The sequence below is a fragment of the Urocampus carinirostris genome, chromosome 19 (genome assembly GCF_059441175.1).
Source record: "Urocampus carinirostris isolate Australia breed hairy pipefish chromosome 19, RoL_Ucar_1.0, whole genome shotgun sequence".
Taxonomy (NCBI): Eukaryota; Metazoa; Chordata; class Actinopteri; order Syngnathiformes; family Syngnathidae; genus Urocampus; species Urocampus carinirostris.
Window position 1 is genome coordinate 1,540,213 of NC_142367.1, and position 24,495 is coordinate 1,564,707.

At 43.2% G+C, this 24,495-nt stretch overlaps 1 protein-coding gene across 3 annotated transcripts; it reads left to right on the forward strand.

Annotated features, from left to right (window-relative positions):
• The first annotated feature begins 4,876 nt into the window (after positions 1 to 4,876).
• Positions 4,877 to 22,838, forward strand: LOC148346866 (large ribosomal subunit protein eL19-like). Of its 3 annotated transcripts, none has more exons than XM_088323222.1 (6): positions 4,877 to 4,919; positions 6,293 to 6,400; positions 6,470 to 6,592; positions 9,152 to 9,272; positions 11,699 to 11,809; positions 22,655 to 22,838. In XM_088323222.1, exons 2-6 carry the CDS (start codon positions 6,295 to 6,297, stop codon positions 22,776 to 22,778), a joined length of 585 nt encoding a protein of 194 aa, XP_088179348.1. In that variant the 5' UTR covers positions 4,877 to 4,919; positions 6,293 to 6,294; the 3' UTR covers positions 22,779 to 22,838. The 3 variants fall into 3 exon arrangements, with proteins under 3 accessions (XP_088179348.1, XP_088179346.1, XP_088179347.1); XM_088323220.1 differs by lacking the exon at positions 4,877 to 4,919 and adding an exon at positions 4,946 to 5,628; XM_088323221.1 differs by lacking the exon at positions 4,877 to 4,919 and adding an exon at positions 5,679 to 5,940.
• The last annotated feature ends 1,657 nt before the right edge of the window (positions 22,839 to 24,495 follow it).

Consider the following 24,495-nt stretch of genomic DNA (forward strand, 5'->3'; position numbering starts at 1 on the left):
ACAGACAAGTAGTTTTTTGGTTTGAACAAATTTATTGACACTAATAACAGAAAACAATCATGACAATCTCAACAGCAATTAAGCACATTCACAATATTATATTCCAATATGACGTTTTTAACAGCAAACACAAAGTGAGGTTTGAACAACCCTTCTCGAAAATCTTATTAGCAATCAAGCATGTTCACAATTTCATTATATTGTAGTGGGTTTTACATAATTCACCCACGGAACCATTGTTTGGTTAGCGAGTTCCTAGGGGGACTCTTAATTCGGCCGGCTCGAGCCGCTCTCTTGTTTTGTTTTGTCATTGCAAGTTTAAATGTCATTAAAGCAGCTTTCGTTGGCACCTTTGTTTGACACTCCGCCTACGACTCCCGTCTCTGCTCGCTACATTGGTGACCCCGACATTAGTCTCGTGGAAGTTTCCGAGGCCGTGCATAATACTTAGCATACCGACATGGCATACGCGCCCGTTCTCAAGCTCCCCGAGTTCTGGGAGTCATCGGCGTTAACATGGTTCGCACAAGCAGAGGCTCAATTCGCCCTGCGCGGAATCACTGATGATGACTCTCGCTATTACCACGTGGTGTCTGCTCTGGGGAGCTCAACTGCAGCCAGAGCGGTGAGTTTCATCACATCCCCTCCTGAACTGGATAAATATAAGGGACTGAAGGCATATCTCCTCAGAATCTTTGAACTGTCGCGTTCTGAGCGTGCTCGACGCCTCCTTGCTATTCAGGGCTTAGGAGACAGTAAGCCATCGGATCACATGGAAATGATGTTAAACTTGCTTGGCACCGAAGAGCCAGATTTTCTTTTCACTGAACTTTTTCTGCGTCACATGCCGCCGCATGTCCAGACGGCGCTTGCGAATACAACCATTACAGATCCGCGTGCACTGGCAAAGGAAGCGGACCGGTTTTTCCTGGCCACACATAGATACACACATGAGGTGCTGGCCACTACATGCACCTACACACCATCAAGTGCGACGCCCCCAGCTAGCAAGGCACGCACGGCCACTGACGATCAGAATGTGTCAGGTCTGTGTTACTACCATGCACGTTTTGGGCCCAGGGCCAAGAAGTGCCGTCCCCCTTGCACCTCCAACGCGACGGGAAACTTCAAGGCCTGCACTCTGTAGCGGACGTGAGTGCAGGCGCAAGAAACCGGCTACTGTTCATCCGGGACGCCATCTCCGGCCAAAAGTTCTTGTGTGACACCGGCGCCCAGAGGAGCGTCCTCCCTGCCACTGTGGACGATGTGGGGGGGGGGACACATGGACCTCCATTAACTTCTGCCAATGACACCCCCATCCGCACATACGGGACACGGACAGTGGACGTGTGTTTTGGGGGTCAGCAGTTTACATGGGACTTTGTCACTGCGGATATTGCTTTTCCTCTTCTCGGTGCAGATTTTCTGTGTGCCAATGGATTACTCGTCGATGTGAAAAATGGCCGCCTCGTTGACGCATTGAATTTCTCCTCTCTCGCGTGTGTCCGCGACAAAGGGATTTTTGAGGGTCTGTCCAGCTCTCTCTTGGACGGTGATATTTACCACCGGCTCCTCGCTGAGTTCCCCAGTCTGGCGAAGCCCACCTTCTCAGCCTCCACGACCAGACATGGGGTTGAGCACCACATTGAAACCAAGGGCCCCCCTGTTCATGCCAGGGCCCGACGACTCAATCCAGAAAGACTGGCAGCTGCTAAATCCGAATTTGCTAACATGGAACGTCTCGGCATCATTCGCAGATCAGACAGCCTCTGGGCCTCTCCACTACACATGGTCCCGAAACCAGGCGGTGGCTGGCGCCCATGCGGGGACTATCGCCTCCTTAACGAGGCTACCACGCCCGACCGTTACCCAGTCCCGCACATTCAAGACTTCTCTGCACACCTGGCGGGCAAACTTCTCTTTTCCAAGGTGGACCTAGTGCGGGGATACCACCAACTGCCAGTGCATCCCTCAGATATACCGAAGACGGCTGTGATAACTCCATTTGGGTTGTTCGAATTTCTCAGGATGCCGTTCGGACTGAAAAATGCCGCTCAGTCCTTCCAAAGGCTGATGGATTCAGTGCTCAGGGACATGCCTTTTGTGTTCGTCTACCTGGACGACGTCCTTGTTGCCAGCTCCTCAGAAGAGGAACACTTGGAGCACCTCAGAGACCTCTTCACCAAGCTCAGTCAGCATGGCCTGATTATAAATCCCGCGAAATGTGTTTTTGGCGTACCCTCCATCCACTTCCTCGGGCATCTCATCACCAAGGATGGGGCTTCCCCCCTACCGTCTAAGGTAGAGGCCGTCTCCACCTTTCCTCAGCCGCCAACAGCACGGGGCCTCAGGGAGTTTCTCGGCATGGTGACATTCTACCATAGGTTTATTCGCCGAGCCGCTGATGTCATGCGCCCACTCTACGAGGCCCTCAAAGGTAGGTCACCCAATCAAGCTGTTGAATGGACCGCTGAGAGGACCAAGGCATTCGAGGACACAAAAACCGCGCTGTGCCAGGCAGCCATGCTGGCTCACCCAGCCCCCGGAGCCCCAGTCGCACTGACTACAGACGCATCAGACCTAGCAGTGGGTGCCGTGTTCGAGCAGTGGGTTGACAATGCTTGGCAGCCACTCGCCTTTTTTAGTCGCCAGCTGGTCCCCAGAGAACGTAAATACAGTGCATTCGACAGAGAACTACTTGCCATCTGGTTGGCGATTCGCCACTTCCGTTTCATCTTGGAGGGCCGTGAGTTCATCGTCTTTGTTGATCATAAGCCTCTTACGTTCTCCATGTCCAAGACGTCCGAACCGTGGTCTGCCCGCCAGCAGCGCCAGCTGTCATTCATATCGGAATACACGACTGACATCAGGCACATTGCTGGGAAGTCCAACGTGGTTGCGGATTGCCTGTCCAGAGCAACCATCAGCGCTGTGCAATTGGGGCTTGATTATTCTAGTATGAGTGTGGACCAGGCTTCTGATAACGGCATCCAAACGCTCAAGAGCTCAGACACTGGTTTGCGGCTGGAGGAGGTTGCGGTCGGAGACTCAGGGGCCAAGCTTTGTTGTGACCTCTCCATGGGTTGGCCTAGGCCGCTTGTCCCTGCTGGCTGGCGTCGAGCTGTTTTTGAGGCAATACACGGCCTGTCTCATCCTGGCAGGAAAGCATCCATTAAGCTAGTGGCCCAGAAGTTTGTGTGGAAAGGGATGAGAAAGGACGTCCGGGACTGGGTCGACTCATGCGTGGCATGTCAACGCGCCAAAGTGCACCGTCACATCAAGGCTCCATTGGTACCATTCGCCATCCCCGAACGGAAGTTTGACCACGTTAACATTGACCTGGTGGGCCCACTGCCCCCTTCACATGGTTTCACTTACCTCCTGACGATGGTGGACAGGACGACCCGTTGGCCTGAAGCAGTTCCGCTGACTTCCACCTCAGCTGTCGATGTGGCCCGGGCGTTCATCGGCACATGGGTCGCCCGTTTTGGACCCCCTGCAGATCTCTCATCTGACAGGGGCGCACAGTTCACCTCCGAGGTGTGGAACACGGTTGCCGAGAGCCTGGGAGTCAAACTTCACCGCACCACTGCCTACCACCCCCAGGCTAACGGGTTGTGCGAGCGGTTCCACCGCTCGATGAAAGCGGCCCTGCGCGCCAGCCTGACCGATGGGGACTGGGTCGATAAGCTACCCTGGGTCATGCTGGGACTGAGGACCGCTCCCAAAGAGGACCTTCAGTGCTCTTCAGCTGAGTTGGTTTACGGTCAAGTGCTGCGGGTGCCAGGTGATTTCATCCCAGACCCAACGACACCCTGGGCTGCATCCAGGGAGAAGTCCATCTTGCAGGGCACTGCAGGAGCGTTTGTGCCTATCCCCACATCGCGACACGGCAGGCCAGTTTCACGGGTTCCCTCCAACCTGCGCTCGGCTGGTTTTGTTTTCATTCGCCACGATGCCCACCGCGGACCATTGCGCCCTCCTTATGATGGACCGTTTAAGGTCCTGCAGCATGGTGACAAGACCATGGTCGTGGACATTGGTGGTAGGCCAGAGACTGTCTCCGTGGACAGGGTTAAGCCTGCCCACATGGATATGTCCAAGCCATTGGAAATGGCCCAAGCCCCACGGCGCGGCCGTCCTCCTGCGACACGACCCTCCGGCCCCGTGGGTACCCACTCTGACCCTCCGCCCCCAGCACCTGTGGGCTCTCCAACTGAGTCCACAAGCTCTCACCCCCCCGCTGTTCCAGCTCCTTGTACCCGCAGTGGCCGGGTCAGCGTCCCAACCAGGCACAGAGACTTTGACTATGGGTGAATTCTGGGGGGGCTTGTGTAGTGGGTTTTACATAATTCACCCACGGAACCATTGTTTAGTTAGCGAGTTCCTAGGGGGACTCTTAATTCGGCCGGCTCGAGCCGCTCTCTTGTTTTGTTTTGTCATTGCAAGTTTAAATGTCACTAAAGCAGCTTTCGTTGGCACCTTTGTTTGACACTCCGCCTACGACTCCCGTCTCTGCTCGCTACAATATAACATCTTTGTTAGTGTCAACAGACAAGTAGTTGTGTTATAGAACCTTGTCTTTATTTATTGCACCCCACCAGCAACAGATCTATCCTACCCTTGAAGTGCAATAAAATAAACAGTAAACGTGACCATAAAATGACAAAGAACGTATACAAACACACACGAAAACAAACGTGAACAGTACCAAAACTGTACGTAAAAACACAGAAAGACCTACGCAAACACGCAAATCATACGTAAACACATGGAACGTACAAAATCATACGTAAATACACAAATTGTACGTTTAAAAAACATAAGGTGCGTAAATATACACGCAAACGTACGTACGTATCACACCGCTTTTGGCCGTCAGTAATTGTAACGGCGTTGTAACGGCTGAAAAACAATAAGTGAGATTACACCTTTACTAAATCAAATTTATAATGGCGTTGTAGGGCAGAAATATTATTTTGTTGGAATACCCCGTTAGTGGAACAAATAACGCCCTTACGTAAAAGTTACAAGATGTATGTTTTCAAAATGACGTTGTCGTCTGCTACCAAATATCGAGACAACATCAAACAAAAAAGGTGTTTCCACCTTACAAAAATAGTTAAACAACGTTAACTATTTGAAATGGTAAAAATACGTATAAAATACAAGTGGTTACACTAAAAAGGTATTCCCTTGTGTTGAGTTAAACATTTCCTAATTAAGATGTGTTTTATGAAATTATTTGTTGTCTGCGTAATCCGCAGCGGTTGTTATTCCTTTAAAACTTGTCAATTTCATACAGTTCATTGACTGCCTTGTGCCAGTTTTGTTTGTAATGATGCAATATTCAGTATTGAATCCAACAAAATAAAAAATGTAAAAAGTTAAACGCACGTAGAGCATACTACTCAGCCATTTATAGGGGGTGCAAAATAAATGCGACGATTTTGGTAGTTAATTATTGTGGGCAAGGCTGACACTCTTGCGTGGTTTAGATATTTAGAAAATGATTTATATACATCTACAGGTTTGTTTAAACGCTGATAGTCACAGATTTGGAATCGTTAGATTTGACAGTTGAAATGGTTGTGACCGCACTTTCCACATTCCCCTGTTTTCAGCAAGGTAACCGAAATAATGAGATAAATTTGCCTTTTCACGTCCAAAACTTTCCTTGTTTTCCCCAACCAGGGTGTCCCATAATCTCAAAGTGACCCACTTTCAAAAATAAGTAAAAAAAAAAAAATCTGCTCCTGAGAATGGAAGATTTTTGTGCGAAATAATGCCCGTCGAAAGCTAGGCGGCTAACTTGAAAGATAGGTCTGACGTCACAACACAACGCAAACTTAGTTGCAAGTAGAAGCGGCTTTCAGTAGACTTGTTCAGTTTTTAGGAACTTTCACGTTGGTTTATCGTCTCAAACCTACAAAGATACAGGTACTTCATCTAAAAGTCTACTCCAGTTGTAATTTACTTAATATGTAATGCGATAAAAGTGATCTACCTGTTGAAGTACTTGTGTTTTAATTTGTATTTTCTCCATTGTAAATATCAGCCAACAAATTTGGATTTTCTCCATTGCAAATATCAGCCAATTAGTAGAGTAACAAAACATGCTTAATGTCTCTTTGTATCAACATTTAGGGTATAAACTGTGTGTCAGACAAAGTGCACAGGAGCCGGGTTCTCAGGATAGAAATATGCCCATTGGAATTTTGGAGCTGATGCAACTTATTGCCATGACATGCCTTTGAGTGAGTCTGATCAAATGCTTGAATTTTTTTCCCAGTTATGCTCAGGCTCCAAAAGCGCCTAGCGTCCAGCGTCCTGTGCTGTGGCAAGAAGAAGGTTTGGTTGGACCCCAATGAAACCAACGAGATTGCAAATGCCAATTCTCGTGAGTGGGTTTACCAACTGTGGGTTGCAATCTATACGTTCCACGTTTATCCATTCTTATACTTGACAGGTCAACAGATGCGAAAACTGGTGAAGGATGGTCTGATCATCAAGAAGCCGGTAACGGTGCACTCTCGTGCCCGATGCCGCAAAAACATGCTGGCCCGACGCAAAGGACGTCACACGGGCTATGGTGAGCCATCCCAGCAATTATTCTTTTCACCAAACTTTGAATTATGTACATCAGGGGGTCGGGAATCTTTTTGATCCTAAGAGCTAATAGGATTTTTTTTTTAACTGGTATGTGTGAGTACCGATACATATTGGCATGTCTTTCCGATTTTTTGTTTTTGTTGTTTTTACTGCGAGTAGGTGCTAAATAAGACACAATTTCCCTTAAAGTATTGATTACAAAGTACAGACGCTCCCCGACTTACGAACATTCGACTTACGGATTCCGGCAGATACGATCATTGTTTTCAGGATGTTGAAAAATATCCGGACGTTGCTGTAAGTTAGATTTTGTATTGTGTGCACCTTTTTCCGAGTAGAGGACAGTACTGTAGTGCTTATTTCCGCCAAGTGGCCCAGTGAGAGGTCACCCAGGATCCACCCCAAAGAAGAAATACGGCTTTGATCTTTTTATTCTTTAATATATCGTGCATCCATTCTATATGGTTGGAGTGAAGAGTAAGGACGAGGTGAGCCATTTCTTTTAATAATAATAATAATAATTTCCTTGTATTGTCATTCTGTGTAACAATGTACACAGAACGAAATGTCGATTGCACCTGACCCGTTGTAGCGAGCCGATGCAGCCGCAGCCAACAGAGGGCGCCGCCGACCACTTTTTAAGTCTTAGGAATGACTCGGCCGGGGCGCGAACCCGAACCTCCCAGTCTTTTGTAAAGAAAGTGGTGTAAGAAAGCTTGATGCATTTGGGAAAATGGTCCGCACGATTTTTTTTTTTTGTTAATTTTTACCACTGAGGAGGACCTCTTCCCAAAATGATTCAAGTCAAGTCAGGTCATGTTTATTTGTACAGCCCTTAATCAAAAAAAGTCTCAAAGGGCTGCACAGATCACAGATTATTGCAAACCACAGACTATTATTACACCATCCCCTGATCTGAAACCCACATGAGGGCAAGGAAAAACTCAACATGAGGAGAATGAAGAAACCTTGAGAAGGGACTGCAAGTAAAACCTCACTTTATTTATCTTTATAGAGCATATTATTTTCTTAAATGTTTATTTTTTTAGTAAAAAACAGCATCTGTACTAACTGCACTACAGTGGGACCTCGCTACTTTGCGCTTCGATGTTCACGGATTCAGAGCTTCGCGGGCCTAAAAAATAATAATAATAAAATAAAATAATTAAAAATAAATATATATATATATATATATATATATATATATATATATATATATATATATATATATATATATATATATATATATTTAGCATTTTTGAAGGGGCGTCGCTACTTCGTGGTTCCACGTTCGCGGGTTCAGAGCTTCGCAGGTCTCATCTCATCTCATCAGCTGCACCGCTTATCGTCAGTAGGGTCGCGGGGATGCTAGAGCCCATCCCAGCAATCATCGGGCAGTGGGCAGGGGACACCCTGGACTGGTTGCCAGCCAATCGCAGGGCACACGGGGACAGACAACTCACTCACTCAGTCACACCTAGGGACAATTTGGACCGGCCAATTCACCTGAAATGCATGTTTTTGGAATGTGGGAGGAAACCGGAGTGCCCGGAGGAAACCCACGCAAGCACGGGGAGAACATACAAACTCCATACAGTAAGGCAGTAGATGGATTTGAACCCACGCAGGAGGTTCCCACGACCTCAGAACTGTGCCGCACACGCGCTAACCACTGCGCCGCAGGTCTAAAAAATAATAACAATAAAATAAAATAATTAATAGCCTTAAGCATTTTTGAAGGGGCGTCGGTACTTCGCGGATTTTCACTTTTCGCGGGTGGTTTTGGTCCCCATTAACTGCGATAACCGAGGTCCCACTGTATACTTAATACTGACGCCATAGTGGGAGGTGGCTAGAGTCAAGAAAACACTCACATTCAACAAACATTCATTCCCTTTTGCTCTTCCCAACCTGACAACGAACATTAAGTCCCACGGCACAAGAAGAGGTGATGTAATGTGCCATGCAACCTTTCATCAGTACAGAGGACCGAAAAGTCAAAGTACAAACATTTTTTAAAATCATCAATAGGTGTCGGTATGTTGCAGCACGGCGGCGTAGTGGTTAGCGCTTGTGCGGCACAGTTATGAGTCATGAGCTCGAACCTCCTATGTGGAGTTTGCATGTTCTCCCTGTGCTTGCGTGGGTTTCCTCCGGGCACTGCGGTGTCCTCCCACATTCCAAAAATATGCATGTTAGGTTAATTGGCCGGTCCAAATTGTCCATAGGTATGAATGAGCAAGTGAGTTGTCTGTCTCTGTGTTCCCTGCGACTGGCTGGCAACCGGTTCAGGGTGTCCCCTGCCCACTGCCCGAGGACAGCTGGGATGGTATATGGTAGGCGACCCTACTGAGGAAAAGCGGTGCAGCTAATGGATGGATAGTGAAAGGTGTCGTTATGCTAAAAAACAAAGGCCAAAAACAGACTATTCTCCAAACATCTTCTTTTCATTTTTTTATCTACACTTTATGTTTTTACTATGTCAAACAATAAAAACATTTAATCAAAACTGTGAACTTACCTTTTTTCTGCGTCACAGGCAAGAGGAAAGGTACAGCAAATGCTCGTATGCCCCAAAAGCTTCTGTGGATGCGGCGCATGCGCATCTTGCGCCGTCTCCTGCGCCGATACCGAGAGTCCAAAAAGATCGACAGGCACATGTAAGAAGAAAGTGACATTCTTATTTTGGGTCCATTCAAAATCCAATTACCGTATTTTCCGCACTATAAGGCGCACCTAAAAGTCTTAATTTTTTTCAAAAGCTGACCATGCGCCTTATAATACAGTGCGCCTTATTTATGGATGAATATTAAATTGCAAAGTCTTCAAACTAACTTCCAGCCGCCGACTAGATTTTCCCCCGAACGCCAAGTAGTCCGCGGTGTATGCTGGGATTTATTTACCGGCGTTTCATTGGCTAACTAATGTGTCAATCATCATTTGAATCGATCACTATTGGCTAAAGTTATTCGGAGGTCAAGGGGCGGATCCTTTTTATCATTTACAGGCTGGCATTGGCTGAAGCGGCAAAACAAAGCCTGCAATTGGCCGAAAAAGATGAATGCGTATAGTACGTGGTTTGACGGCATACAGAAAGCATTTTTTTACCATTCTGTATTTGTAAATATTTTATTCTCCTGGATTTACTAAACTCACGGATACAAGAGGACCATGGCTGCACATTATTATTGAATACAACGACTTCGGTGAGCTACCCTGGCTATATATTTTCCCAGTATCTTGTTTCAGACTGAACTCGATGTTTCTGTGATAAGCGGTGCAGATAATGGATGGAATGGAGTGTCTATTTTTAAATTAAACTCAATTCCAAGTTTCATATGGGAATCACGTTCAAAGATTCAACCAAAAAAGAACAAATTTCCTGACATCATTTGAAATGTGCGTTGACATCTTTATATATGTCAACATATATATATATATATATATATATATATATATATATATATATATATATATATGTGTGTGTGTGTTCTGAGGTCGTGGGAACCTCCTGAGTGGGTTCAAATCCAGCTCCCGGCCTTACTCTGCGGAGTTTGTATGTTCTCCCCGTGCTTGCGTGGGTTTCCTCCGGGCACTCCGGTTTCCTCCCACATTCCAAAAACATGCATTTCAGGTGAATTGGCCGGTCCAAATTGTCCCTAGGTGTGACTGAGTGAGTGAGTTGTCTGTCCCCGTGTACCCTGCGATTGGCTGGCAACCAGTCCAGGGTGTCCCCTGCCCACTGCCCGATGATTGCTGAGATGGGCTCTAGCATCCCTGCGACCCTACTGAGGATAAGCGGTGCAGCTGATGAGATCTGAAATGAAAATCTGAAATGATCTGCATTTATATAGCGCTTTTCAAGTCAATGACTTCCCAAAGCGCTTTACATTGTGCTTCACATTTCCCAATAGCGGCCGTGATCTGTGCAGCCATGTAAGGCGCTAACCTGCTTAGGGGTATTGGGGATTCAGTGTCTTACCCAAGGACACTTCGGCATGTAACACGGACAAGCCGGGATTCGAACTGGGATCCCTTAATCCTAAAACGATCGCTCTACCTCCTGAGCTAGATGAGATATATACAGGGTTGGGTAGGGTTACTTTAACTTGATTACTTTCAATCACTTTTGGATTACTCCAATACAAAATATGCTAATAAAAGACAAAAGAAACTAAATATGAATAAAATTATGACTTACAACACGTGGTAAGCTTTCTCTCCTGGCTTTGATCTCCGGCAAAACTAACATAAAATGTGACAGAAACAAAATGAAAATAAATCTAAACAGCTTGCCAACATAATTTTTGCCGTTCCATTTGTTCCGTTACTCCCCAAGCCTGCACAAAATTTAGAAATTTTATTATCATTATTTATCTTTTTATTATTATTTATCTTTTATAAGCATATTTGTTATTGGAGTAATCCAAAAGTAATTGAAAGTAATCAAGTTGAAATAGAATATATGTATGTATATATATATATCTTTTACTGGTTTACCCCTGCCGCATCATACGGGTGCCCAGCCCATATATATATATATATATATATATATATATATATATATATATATATATATATATATTTTTTTTTTTTTTAAATCTGATACACATAAAATGAAACACATTTTTTTTTTATCATAAGTCCAAACATAATATGATATTTGAATAAGGTAGTACCATATATTTGTATGTATTTTTTTATTGTCAAGTTAATTGACAAATACTTTTTAATATATTTTTGTACCTTGGAATATTCTGTTTTTTGTGCACTATTTTTCTATCACTACTTTTAATACAGAGGGGGAAATTATAAATATCTGCTTCATTCAGTAATTGAAAAAAAGAATCGACCAATACATCCATTATGAAAATTATCATTAGTGACAGCCCAACTTTCAAGATGTCGGTTTTTTTTGGTTTTTGGTTTTATCAAAGTCAAAATGCGACGTATACTCCGGTGCAACTTATGTGTTTTTATTTCTTCTTAATTGAGCATTTTTTTGGCTGGTCCCACTTATACTCCGGAGCAACCTATTGTCCTGAAAATACAGTACTTTATCACAACATATTCTCTCCCTGTACAGGTACCATCGTCTCTACCTCAAGACCAAAGGTAACGTGTTTAAAAATAAGCGCATTTTGATGGAACACATCCACAAACTGAAGGCGGACAATGCTCGCAAGAAGCTCCTGGCGTAAGAATATATTTATATTTCTTTCATTTTTATCTATAATAATGTGCCCTTCGGGTTTTCACCATCAAGCCGATTTCGAATGTGTCTAAATCAGTGGTTTTCAAATAGCGGGGTTCTGTCAAGTGGGGCGCAGGTGCATTTGACTTTGAGGAACTTTTTTTTTTAATTTTTCCCAGAATAAAGTGCAATTGACCTGTAGCTAAGCCCCGCCCCTTATAATCACTCGAACAAACATTCAACATTCTGTGAAGAGCGCAATGGCAAGTGTTACAGTAGGAGACATTTGACAGGAGGCAATTTATGTTTTTTGGGCTCAGAATGATCACATATCATCTCGAAGTCACCAAAAGAGCATAAACTATGCATTAGAGGGTTATATTTATGATTTCATTGTTGAAAAGGTAGATTAAAAGCTTCAGCTACAGGCATACATATACAGGTCACAATTTAATCACCATCTTAAAGAAGCAGCTAGAGGAGCAGCATTGTTCAAAGCAGAGGTGTCAAAGTCCTTTAAGCATGGGGGCCACATGCTAGAAAAAATATATAACAGTGGCCAGACTAATAGATTACTGTCAGGACCAGAATGGCGACAGGACCCACTTGCGTTACGTTTCTCTCAGTTTTATTGGAAGAAAGGAGAGGGTTGCATCCACGATCCGGTGATCGCTGGGCGCGGGAAACGGGTCGCTCTGAACGTGGAAGTGGGACTTCCGTGGCGAGCGATGGCTATGTCGTGAACGGAAAAAACGGATCAGGAGCCGGGACAGGAGAGCAAAAAAACATGGTAGGCATCGGAAATGAGTCGAAAGCCAGGAGAGGAGAGTGGACGTGGTCAGGATAGAAAATAACGGGTCGAAGCCGGGGAACAGACGGGAGCAAAAACAGGTGGGAGTCAGGTTCGAAAAAAGCTTGCCTAGAGTAAACTGAGGTTCGCAGACGGACTGACAACAGGTGACAGATAGATGTGGGTTTAAATAGTGACAGGGAGCCAATCACAGTCCGAGGCAGTCGGTGCCAAAGGAGCGAGCACAGGTGCATCATTTCGGTAATCATGACAATTACATGTTTACATTTTGGTTTTGTTTTCCCTTTTATTATGTTTAGTGTTTTCATCACATTTAAGTGTATCAGTGTTCTCGTTTGCCCGCGTCCCTGCGTCCTAGACGCATTATTTTTGCTGGGGGCGCATTGTGTCAAGTCAACGTGCGTCTCCGGGACGCAACTTTTTTGACACGAAATCTTCATTATCATTTTTAACAAAGATTTGAGTTTTCGTCTGCACGCCGGTCTTCAGTTCGATTTGTGTAGTGAAAGTCCGTTTCTTTTTAGAGAACCGGCTTTTTCGGCTCAAATCATTAAAGAGAGCCGGCTCTCAAACGGCCCACTTGCGTTGATGCATCATATTACAAATTATTATGTTGTATGAAGAAGTTAAGAAAAAAAGGAAGTATAAAAGGAGAAAATGAAAAAAGACAGGTTTGTGGTGATCCCTTTCAATCAGTATATTACCAACAATCATTGAATGCAGAAAATGAATTGATAATTTGAATAAGAAAATGTATTATTCTACTTACTGTAGTTTCCGCACTACAGGGAGTGCAGAATTATTAGGCAAGTTGTATTTTTGAGGATTAATTTTATTATTGAACAACAACCATGTTCTTAATGAACCCAAAAGTCTCATTAATATCAAAGCTGAATATTTTGGAAGTTGGAGTGGGGCTTTTTTAGTTTTAGCTATTTTAGGAGGATATCTGTGTGTGCAGGTGACTATTACTGAGCATAATTGTTAGGCAACTTAACAAAAAACAAAGGTATACCCATTTCAATTATTTATTTTCATCAGGGAAACCAATATAACAGCTCAACATTCACAAATATACATTTCTGACATTCAAAAACAAAACAAAAACAAATCAGTGACCAATATAGCCACCTTTCTTTGCAAGGACACTCAAAAGCCTGCCATCCATGGATTCTGTCAGTGCTTTGATCTGTTCACAATCAACATTGCGTGCAGCAGCAACCACAGCCTCCCAGACACTGTTCAGAGAGGTGTACTGTTTTCCCTCCTTGTAAATCTCACATTTGATGAGGGACCACAGGTTCTCTATGGGGTTCAGATCAGGTGAACAAGGAGGCCATGTCATTAGTTTTTCTTCTTTTAGACCCTTTCTTGCCAGCCACGCTGTGGAGTCCTTGGATGCGTGTGATGGAGCGTTGTCCTGCATGAAAATCATGTTTATCTTGAAGGATGCGGACTTCTTCCTGTACCACTGCTTGAAGAAGGTGTCTTCCAGAAACTGGCAGTAGGACTGGGAGTTGAGCTTGAGTCCATCCTCAACCCGAAAAGGCCCCACAAGCTAATCTTTGATGATACCAGCTCATACCAGTACCCCACCTCCACCTTGCTGGCGTCTGAGGCGGACTGGAACTCTCTGCCCTTTACCGATCCAGCCACGGGCCCATCCATCTGGCCCATCAAGACTCACTCTCATTTCATCAGTCCATAAAACCTTAGAAAAATCCGTCTTGAGATTTTTCTTGGCCCAGTCTTGACGTTTCAGCTTGTGTGTCTTGTTCAGTGGTGGTCGTTTTTCAGCCTTTCTTACCTTGGCCATGTCTCTGAGTATTGCACACCTTGTGATTTTGGGCACTCCAGTGATGTTGCAGCTCTGAAATATGGCAAAACTGGTGGCAAGTGGCATCTTGGCAGCTGTACGCTTGACTTTTCTCAGTTCACGGGCAGTTATTTTGCGCCTTGGTTTTTCTACACGCTTCTTGCGACCCTGTTGACTATTTTGAATGTAACGCTTGATTGTTCGATGATCAATCCCTCTGCAAGATATCTCACTATTTTTGACTTTTCAGAGCCTGTCAAGTCCCTCCTCTGACCCATTTTGCCAAAGGAAAGGAAGTTGCCTAATAATTATGCACACCTGATATAGGGTGTTGATGTCATTAGACCACACCCCTTCTCATTACAGAGATGCACATCACCTGATATGCTTAATTGGTAGTAGGCTTTCGAGCCTATACAGCTTGGAGTAAGACAACATGCATAAAGAGGATGATGTGGTCAAAATACTCATTTGCCTAATAATTCTGCACTCCCTGTATAAGGCGCACCTAAAAGCCTTTATTTTTTTCAAAAGCTGACCATGCACCTTATAATACAGTGCGCCTTATATATGGATCAATATTAAGTCGCAAAGTCTTGCAACCAAGGCAAGCAGCCGCCAACTAGATTTTCTCCCGAAGGCAAAATAGACCGCGGTGTATGCTGGGATTTATATACCGGCGTTTCATTTCCTAACCAATGTGTCAATCGTCATTTGAATCAGTCACTATTGGCTAAAGTTATTTGGAGGTAAAGGGGGCGGATCCATTTTATCATTTACAGGCTCGCATAAGCTAAAGGGGCGAAACAAAGCCTGCAATTGGCCGAAAAAGATGAATGTGAATTACACGTTGGGTTGCACTACGGCATAGAGAAAACATTTTTTACTATTCTGTATTTGTAAATATTTTACTCTCCTGGATTTACTACACTCACGGTTGTAAGAAGACCATGGTTACGTATCATTATTGAACGTGATGGCTGCAAGAGAACTTGGGTGAGCTATGCGGCTTTATATTTTCCCGGTATCTTGTTTTAGAACGATCTTGAGGTTTCTGTGATGGGTCTATTTTTAAACTAAATTCAATTCAAAGTGTTTATTGTCATATGCACAGTAAAGAACCCCGTTTCCCTGCACAAAAAAAAATCTTACGTTGCTGTCCACACAGTTGCCAGCAAAAATTAAATGGAAACCAAGAAATGTTTGGCATTTCTTGAATCCCAAGACTTTAACCTTCCGAATGATATTTGGAACGATGCATTTGAGTGATTGGTGACATCGTACAGACACTGTTTCCGTACATGTCTGAGACACGTATTTGCTTCTTTGCAAGCTTTCGGAATGTTAAGGGGGTAATAAGTTTGACTGAACTATCCGACTGTTTTGTCGACGTTCCCATTGTAGCGCCTTATAATCCGGTGCGCCTTATGTATGGAAAATATAGGACCAAAAACTATTTTTTGGGGGTGCGCCTTATAGTGCGGAAAATACGGTAATTATATTTGCATGTATTTTTTCCTTCTACAGTGAACGTCCAAGCGACTTCATTTTTGAACTTTTTTTTATAATAAACCTCATTCATGTCGAGCAACTCAGTGTCTCACAACAAAATGTTCATTAACAATATACTGGACTGTCTCAGAAAATTAGAATATTGTGATAAAGTTCTTTATTTTCTGTAATGCAATTAAAAAAACAAAAATGTCATACAATTTGGATTCATTACACATCAACTGAACAATTTCAAGCCTTTTATTATTTTAATATTGCTGAATTTGGCTTACAGCTTAAGAAAACTCAAAAATCCTATCTCAAAATATTAGAATACTTCCTCAGACCAAGTAAAAAAATAATTTTATAACAGCAAAACTAAATCAAACATTTGAAAATGTCCTTTGATGCACTCAGTACTTGGTTGGGAATCCTTTTGCACGAATTACTGCATCAATCCGGCGTGGCATGGAGGCAATCAGCCTGTGGCATTGCTGAGGTGTTATTGATGCCCAGGATGCTTCGATAGCGGCCTTCAGCTCATTTGCATTTGTAGGTCTGGTGTCTTTCATCTTCTTCTTAACTATACCCCACAAATTCTCGATGGGGTTCAGGTCAGGGGAATTAGCAGGCCAATCAAGGACAGTGATGCCATGGTCAGTGCACCAGTTACTGGTGGTTTTGGCACTGTGGGCAGGTGCCAGATCATGCTGGAAAATGAAATCCTCATCTCCATAGAGCTTTTCAGCAGATGGAAGCATGTAGTGCTCTAAAATCTCTTGGTACACAGTTGCATTTACTCTGGACTTGATGAAACACAGTGGACCAACACCAGCAGCTGACATGGCTCCCCAAACCATTGCTGACTGTGGGAACTTCACACTGGATTTCAAGCAACTTGGATTTTGCTCGTCTCCAGCCTTTCTCCAGACTCTGGCGCCTTGACTCCCAAATGAAATTCAAAACTTGCTTTCGTCTGAAAAGAGGACTTTGGACCACTCTGCAACTGTCCAGTGCTTCTTCTCCATAGCCCAAGTCAGACGCTTCTTCCGTTGTCTTGAGTTCAGAAGTGGCTTGACCATGGGAATACGGCTATTGTAGCCCATTTCCCCGACACGTCTGTGAACTGTGGCTTTTGATACCTGGACTCCAGCTTCAGCCCACTGTCTTTGAAGCTCCCCCAAATTCTGGAAGCGGCTCTTCGTCACAATTTTGTTAAGGCTGCGGTCATCTCTCTTGGTTGTGTAGCGTTTCCGGCCACATTTTTCCCTTCCAACAGACTTTTTGTGGATATGCTTTGAAACTGCACTCTGTGAACAGCCTGCTCTTTGAGAATTTTCCTTTTGTGTCTTACCCTCCTGATGGAGGGTATCAATGATGGTCCTCTGGACAGCAGTCTTCCCCATACTTGTGATGTAGTTTACTGAACCAAGCTGAGTGTTTTTAAGGCTCAGGAAACCCTCGCAAGGTGTTTCGAGTTAATTAGATGATTCAGGTGATTAGTTGAATAGCCTACTTGTATACTTTTTCATGATATTCTAATATTTTGAGATAGGATTTTTGAGTTTTCTTAAGCTGTAAGCCAAATTCAGCAATATTAAAATAATAAAAGGCTTGAAATAATTCAGTTGATGTGTAATGAATCCAGAATGTATGACATTTTTGTTTTTTTAATTGCATTACAGAAAATAAAGAACTTTATCACAATATTCTAATTTTCTGAGACAGTCCAGTATATGATATAAGGAAACACATGTACAATAGAACATGTTAAACTACATAAATAAACATGTTTGAAAAAAAATATTTTTTTGTATTTTGTAAGGGAAAATACGACAGTTTGTAAGGGCATGGAGAACACTAAATTTGTGGGACCCATAGATTTTTGAGCATGCGAGTCCCCGGGACCCATCACTTTTCAGAGGTAAAATGAACACTGAGTGTATCCTGCCCTATATTAAGGAAAATAGTTTAAAATGCTATAATAATAGCCGTCTTGCAATGCATGTTTATTGTTTGTAGTCTTTCACTGGTTGCTGTAACCAGGGCACAATTGTGACCGAGACCCTGGTTTTATTGGATTTCCCCATCTAAACCATCACACTTATTAGTCATGTGAAAGTATAAGATTAGTCATGTTAGTTGAGTTTAAATTCTATTTTATTACCTGTAAAGGTTTTCATTGCACTAGTAATGTTTTATTTGAATTTATAACAAATATTCTTTGTTTCTTTTGGCATTAATAACATTATCTTACCCCAATTTTTAAGCTTTTACGGCAAATGTACATCGGCTGAAAATATCGGTTATCGGCCTCCTCTTAAAACTTATAATCGGTATTCGTATCGGCCCTGAAAAACCCATATCGGTCCATCCTTAATGTGGACATACATAACACTGCAGCTAATTTTTCTCTTGCGCTTCATTGTCTCGTGGGCCGGATTAAAACCCATGGCGGTCACCTGAAATTTAAGCCTAGTTTAAAGCTCCGGTTTAGCCTAGCTAGATTTTTTTCACTGATTACCAAAGTATAAAGACTAGCACATAACAGGCCACTGAACTCCCAAAGTGACGCGATGTAAAACGCAGCTAACGGTTGCTAACCTTAGCCGAACGTTAGAGATGTTAACGTTACAAATCATTTAAAATTTTTGTTCAGCAAAGTGACAATATCTTGCCTCAAATACTATGTTGACCTTAGAACTTTATCCACGTTGAGTTGATGCTGCGATTGGCCCCATAGCACTATCCAAAGCAGACTCTTGTCTGGATTTAAATGTGTCTTTGGAAAGGTTAAAAACCACACCCCTTCCGACATCCCCTCAGGATACCTCGCATTAGATTTGCATGTAACCAATGCACACTGTTTGACCATTTTACAGTTTAAAATGCGGGTTGTACGGGTGCTTAAAATCCTTAAAAATGCTTGAAATATTTATCACATGAAATATAAAACAAAATGTTCACATATCTACAAAAATAAAAAAAATTCAAAACAGTAAGTTTTTACAGACTGGAGAGATTTAAAGTCGAACAACAACAAAAAATCCCCAAAAATCCAAAGCAATAATATATAAATTGAATATATTAACATCTCAGGGCTGTATATAAATGATACAATTTTTAAAGATGAACTATTTACAATTTTATTTTAACTAATTTGGAAAGAGATCTTCTGAAAAACACGCAAAGAATAAAAAAATTAAGTAAAACAAAAATCAAAAGATCGTGTGCCAAGGAGCAATCGTTTTACTCCCACCAATATTATGTGATCAGTTTACGTTTCAAAGGGGGAATATAATGATTGAGAAACTGGTATAAATGCTTTTTCTTCTTGTAATTTTCATTTTTGCCCACTTGATGGCGGTACAGTTCCCGCGTTTTTAGCAAAACTAGGTGCCCTAGAAATACAGTGGGACCTCGCTACTTCGACGTTCGCGGATTCAGACCTTCGCGGTCTGTAATGCTAAAAAAAAAAAAAAAAAAAAAAAAATATATATATATATATATATATATATATATTTTTTTTTTTTTTAAGGGGCGTCGCTATTTTGCAGATTTTCACTTTTTGAGGGAATCCCCCTCGGCCGACAACCCTAGCACAGCGCGCTGTTCTCGTTTCCCGGGGTTGTGCCCAAATCCGACTCCCGTACAGAATCCTCCCCCCCTCGCGTGAACGCGCATTCTGCTGCGCTTCCGACAAAAGCGATCGTATTCTATATACAGTAATACGTTTATCTAAACCATAAAGTGAGCTAATTGAAATAATTGGGCGATCATAGTCTATATAACGCGTTTATTTAAACAATAAAGCGCGATCGTATTCTACAAAATGCGTTTGTTAACGCGGATGAAAAAGTCACCAACGTCACGTCTCCCGCTCGGGCCGCGATGGCTCTACATGGCGCTACGCGGCCCTCGATGGCTCCGGCCGACGGACGGGCGGCCGCGGGGGAAAGGGGTAGGGGGGACCTGTGGGGTTAGAGGGCGGTGAAGCGGAAGCCGCACCAAAACCGCGCGCCGGTGTTGTGCCCAAATCCGACTCCCGTACAAAATCCTCCCCCCCTCGCGTGAACGCGCATTTTCCCGACAGGCCGGTGTTGTGCCCAAATCCGACTCCTCTGCAGATTCCTCCCCCCCCCTCGCGTGAACGCGCATTCTGCTATTCTGCTGCGCTTCCAACAAGGTGTTGTGCCCAAATCCGACTCCTCTGCAGATTCCTCCCCCCCCTCGCGTGAACGCGCATTCTGCTATTCTGCTGCGCTTCCAACAAAAGCGATCGTATTCTATATAAAACGCTTATTAAAACAATAAAGCGAGCTAATTATAACAATTGGGAGATCCTAGTCTATATAACGCGTTTATTTAAACAATAAAGCGCGATATAACGCGTTTATTTAAACAATAAAGCGCGAAGCGCGATCGTATTCTACAAATTGCGTTTGTTAACGCGGATAAAAAAATCACCAACGTCAATGTACGCTATGATTTCCGCAATCACAACTAATTGTACACAAATAATATTTATTTGATTTACTATAATATCCGTATGTAATGTCTTTTTTATTGTGAATGAAACCCTGGTTGCATTGGATCCCGCGGTGTAAACAAATTGTTGTTTTTTTTTTTTCATTTAAAATCGGACTTCCCTGCCTATACTGTTTGCAAAATAAGACACGCTTCAAACCTTATTATGCTCTTTGGTTTTGGGATCCAACTACAGAGGAATACCTCCACTATGCGATGTGTTACTGAATAGGTGTTCGACCAATCTAGTTCGTTTTTATTACTACTATTAATAATAATAATAGTAGTAGTATGAGAAACGTCTGAAAGTTTTCAAATTCACTGTGCTGACATATTGATGCCACAGAAGGTTACTCTACAAGTTACAAGTCTGTATCTCCAACAGAGTCTGTTTTAGCAGGGGGGGGGGGGGGGGGGGGAATTTGGGCAGGCAAAATCCTCCCCCCCCCCCTGCTAACTCCTGAATAAAAACTATAAACTATTTGTTTACACCGCGGGATCCAATGCAACCAGGGTTTCATTCACAATAAAAAAGACATTACATACGGATATTATAGTAAATCAAATAAATATTATTTGTGTACAATTAGTTGTGATCGCGGAAATCATAGCGTACATTGACATTGGTGACTTTTGCATCCGCGTTAACAAACGCAATTTGTAGAATACGATCGCGCTTCGCGCTTTATTGTTTAAATAAACGCGTTATATCGCGCTTTATTGTTTAAATAAACGCGTTATATAGACTAGGATCTCCCAATTGTTATAATTAGCTCGCTTTATTGTTTTAGATCGCTTTTGTTGGAAGCGCAGCAGAATAGCAGAATGCGCGTTCACGCGAGGGGGGGAGGAATCTGCAGAGGAGTCGGATTTGGGCACAACACCGGCCCGCTCGGCTTGTCGCGGTGTCGTGCGTACCGCGCCCGAAAGTACCCGCGCCGCGGGTTAGGGGCTTGCTCGCGAATAATAAGGATAAACGGTGCAGATAATGAGATGAGATTTTTTTTTTTTTTTTTGAAGGGTGTCGCTACTTCGCAGATTTTCAGTTTTTGCGGATGGTTTTGGTCCCCATTAACCGGGTCTAAAAAAATAATAATTAAAAAAATATATATATATATTTTTGGAAGGTGCGCCGCTACTTCACAGATTTTCACTTATCGCGGGTGGTTTTGGTCCCCATTAACCGCGATAAGCGAGGTCTTACTGTAACTGTCTTTTAGAATGCTACATCAATACAAATAAAATGATAACGGCTCATAAATTAGTAATTTCTCATTTTCGATCATTAAAAAATACAAACGGTCTTTTGATTTTAATAGTTTGGTCATTACTTATACTTAAATCCTGCAGCTCTTAAATTCATTTTTATTGATTGTGTCCACATTACGTAGATCTATCTAATCCCCTGCCAAGGGTTTAGATATGTCCCGCGAGAATCCGCTGAGAGAAGCACAAGAGAAAATGACTTGCCGTTTTAAATGTGCCCACTGGTGCTGCAGGGATCCACTCACACAGCAACTGGAGATGTATTTCTTTCTCTCTTTTTAGCTTTCCTTTTGTCATCCTCACACTTTCCCTTTTTCACACTCTCTCTCTTTCTCACTATCTCTTTTCATCTTTCTCCTTTTCTTTATCTTATTCCCTTGCTGTATATTTTCTTTCTCTCCTTATTTCTTCTCTCTCCTTCTCTCTTTTTTTGATTTATGTCTTTTTCACCTCTCTTTCTTTTTTTCTGTCTCTTTCTTTCTCTCTATCTCTCTCTGCCTTTCCGTCTCTTTCTTTCCCTATTTCTCTCTCTCTATTTCTCAACCTTTCTGCTCAGTAGCCTAGATGGTAAGGCGCCCGCTTTGAGACTGGGAGGTCGGTGGTTCGCGCCCCGGCCGAGTCATTCCTAAGACTTAAAAAGTGGTCGGCGGCGCCCTCTGTTGGCTGCGGCTGCATCGGCTCGCTACAACGGGTCAGGTGCAATCGACATTTCGTTCTGTGTACATTGTTACACAGAATGACAATACAAGGAAATTATTATTATTATTATTATTATCTACGTCTCTCTCTCTTTATCTTCATCTGTCTATTTATCTTTAATCTACAAGTGCGGCCCCTGTGAGGTTTTTCCTACCCTTGGCCCCCAAGCTTAAATATGTCTGACAGCCTTGTTCTAATCAATCAGGATAATAAATGACACTGGGTACCTGTGTTTTAGCGACCAGGCGGAGGCTCGGCGCACAAAGACGAGGGAGGCTCGCAGGCGGAGAGAAGAGCGTCTGAAATCCAGGAGGGAGGAGTTCCTCAAGAGCTTGGCCAAGGAAGAGGGACCCACCAAGTAGGGACCAAGTCCCTCTCAGATTTTCGTAATTAAATAAATTGGGTTCATCATCCTGCCTGCAGGTCATTATCTTTCTTTACGTTTGTCAACTTCATAGAGTTGTGGTCAAAAGTTTACATACACTTCTGAAGAACATATTGTCATGGCTCTCTTGGGTTTCCAGTTTTTCTCAGATGTGAACAGATAGCTCTTTGTCACAAAAACATTCATGAGGTCTGGTTCTTTTATGACTTTATTATGGGTAAACAGAAAAAGTGATCAAATAGGGTGGGTCAAAAATGTACATACAGCAGCGCTAATATTTGATAAAATTTTCCTTGTCCATTTTCACTTCAATTGGGCACTTTTGGTAGCCACCCACAAGCTTATGGCAAACCTCTGGTTAAATCTTGGACCACTCCCATTGACAGAATTGGTGCAGTTCAGTTAAATTTGATGGCTTTCTGACATAGACTTGTTTCTTTCAGATTCAGATCTACTTTATTGTCATTCTAGTACACGTGTATACAGAACGGAATGTCGATGCATCTGACCCGCAGTTTCCTTGAATGTACAGATATAAATAAAATGTTGTATTGAGTTGGAGTATTGAGTACTAATAATATACTAAATAATTATGGCTATGTATAGTATTTTACAGTAGTGCAATAGTGCAGCTAACCAGATGTGCAAAATGGGCAGTCAGGTAAACAAGTCTTTAGCAATGTCCTCAAGTTCTCAATGAGGTTTAAGTCATGACTTTGGGAAGGCCATTCTAAAACCTTAATTCTAGCCTGATTTAGCCATTCCATTACAACTTTTGATGTGTGTTTGGGGTCATTGTCCTGTTGGAACACCCAACTGCGCCAAAGACCCAATCTTTGAGCTGATGACTTTAGGTTATCTTGAAGAATTTGAAGGTAATCCTCCTCCTCTTCCATTATCCCATTTACTCTGTAAAGATCTAGTTCCATTGGCAGCAGAACAGCCCCACAGCATAATACTACCACCACCGCGGTAGGCATGGTGTACTTGGGATAAAAGGCCTCACCTTTTTCCTCTAAACATATTGCAGGGCATTGTGGCCTAATAGCTCGATTTTGGTTTAGTCTGACCACAGAACTTTCCTCCAGAAGGTCTCACCTTTGTCCATATGAACAGCAGTAAACTTACGTCGAGCATTAAGGTGCCGCTTTTGGAGCAACGGCTTCCTTCTTGCACGGCAGCCTCCCAGTCCATGGAAATGCATAACACGCATGACTGTGGACACTGGCACCTATGTTCCAGCAGCTTCCAATTATCTGCAGATCTGCTTTTTGGTGATTCTCAGTTGAATCTTTGCCCTCCTGACCAATTTTTTCTCAGCAGCAGGTGATAGCTTGCCTTTTCTTCCTGATCGTGACAGGGACAAAACAGTGCCACTCACTTTATACAGTGGCCCCCTTGAACTTTGACCTTTTGCCACATTTCAGACTTCAAACATCCATCCATCCATCCATCCATTATCTGCACCGCTTATCCTCAGTAGGGTTGCGGTGGTTCCGGAGCCCATCCCAGCCATCTCCGGGTAGTGGGCAGGGGACACCCTGAACTGGTTGCCAGTCACAGGGCACACAGGGACAGACAATTCGCTCGCTCATTCACACCTAGGGACAATTTGGACCGGCCAATTAACCTGACATGCAGGTTTTTGGAGTGTGGGAGGAAAACCGGAGTGCCCGGAGGAAACCCACGCAAGC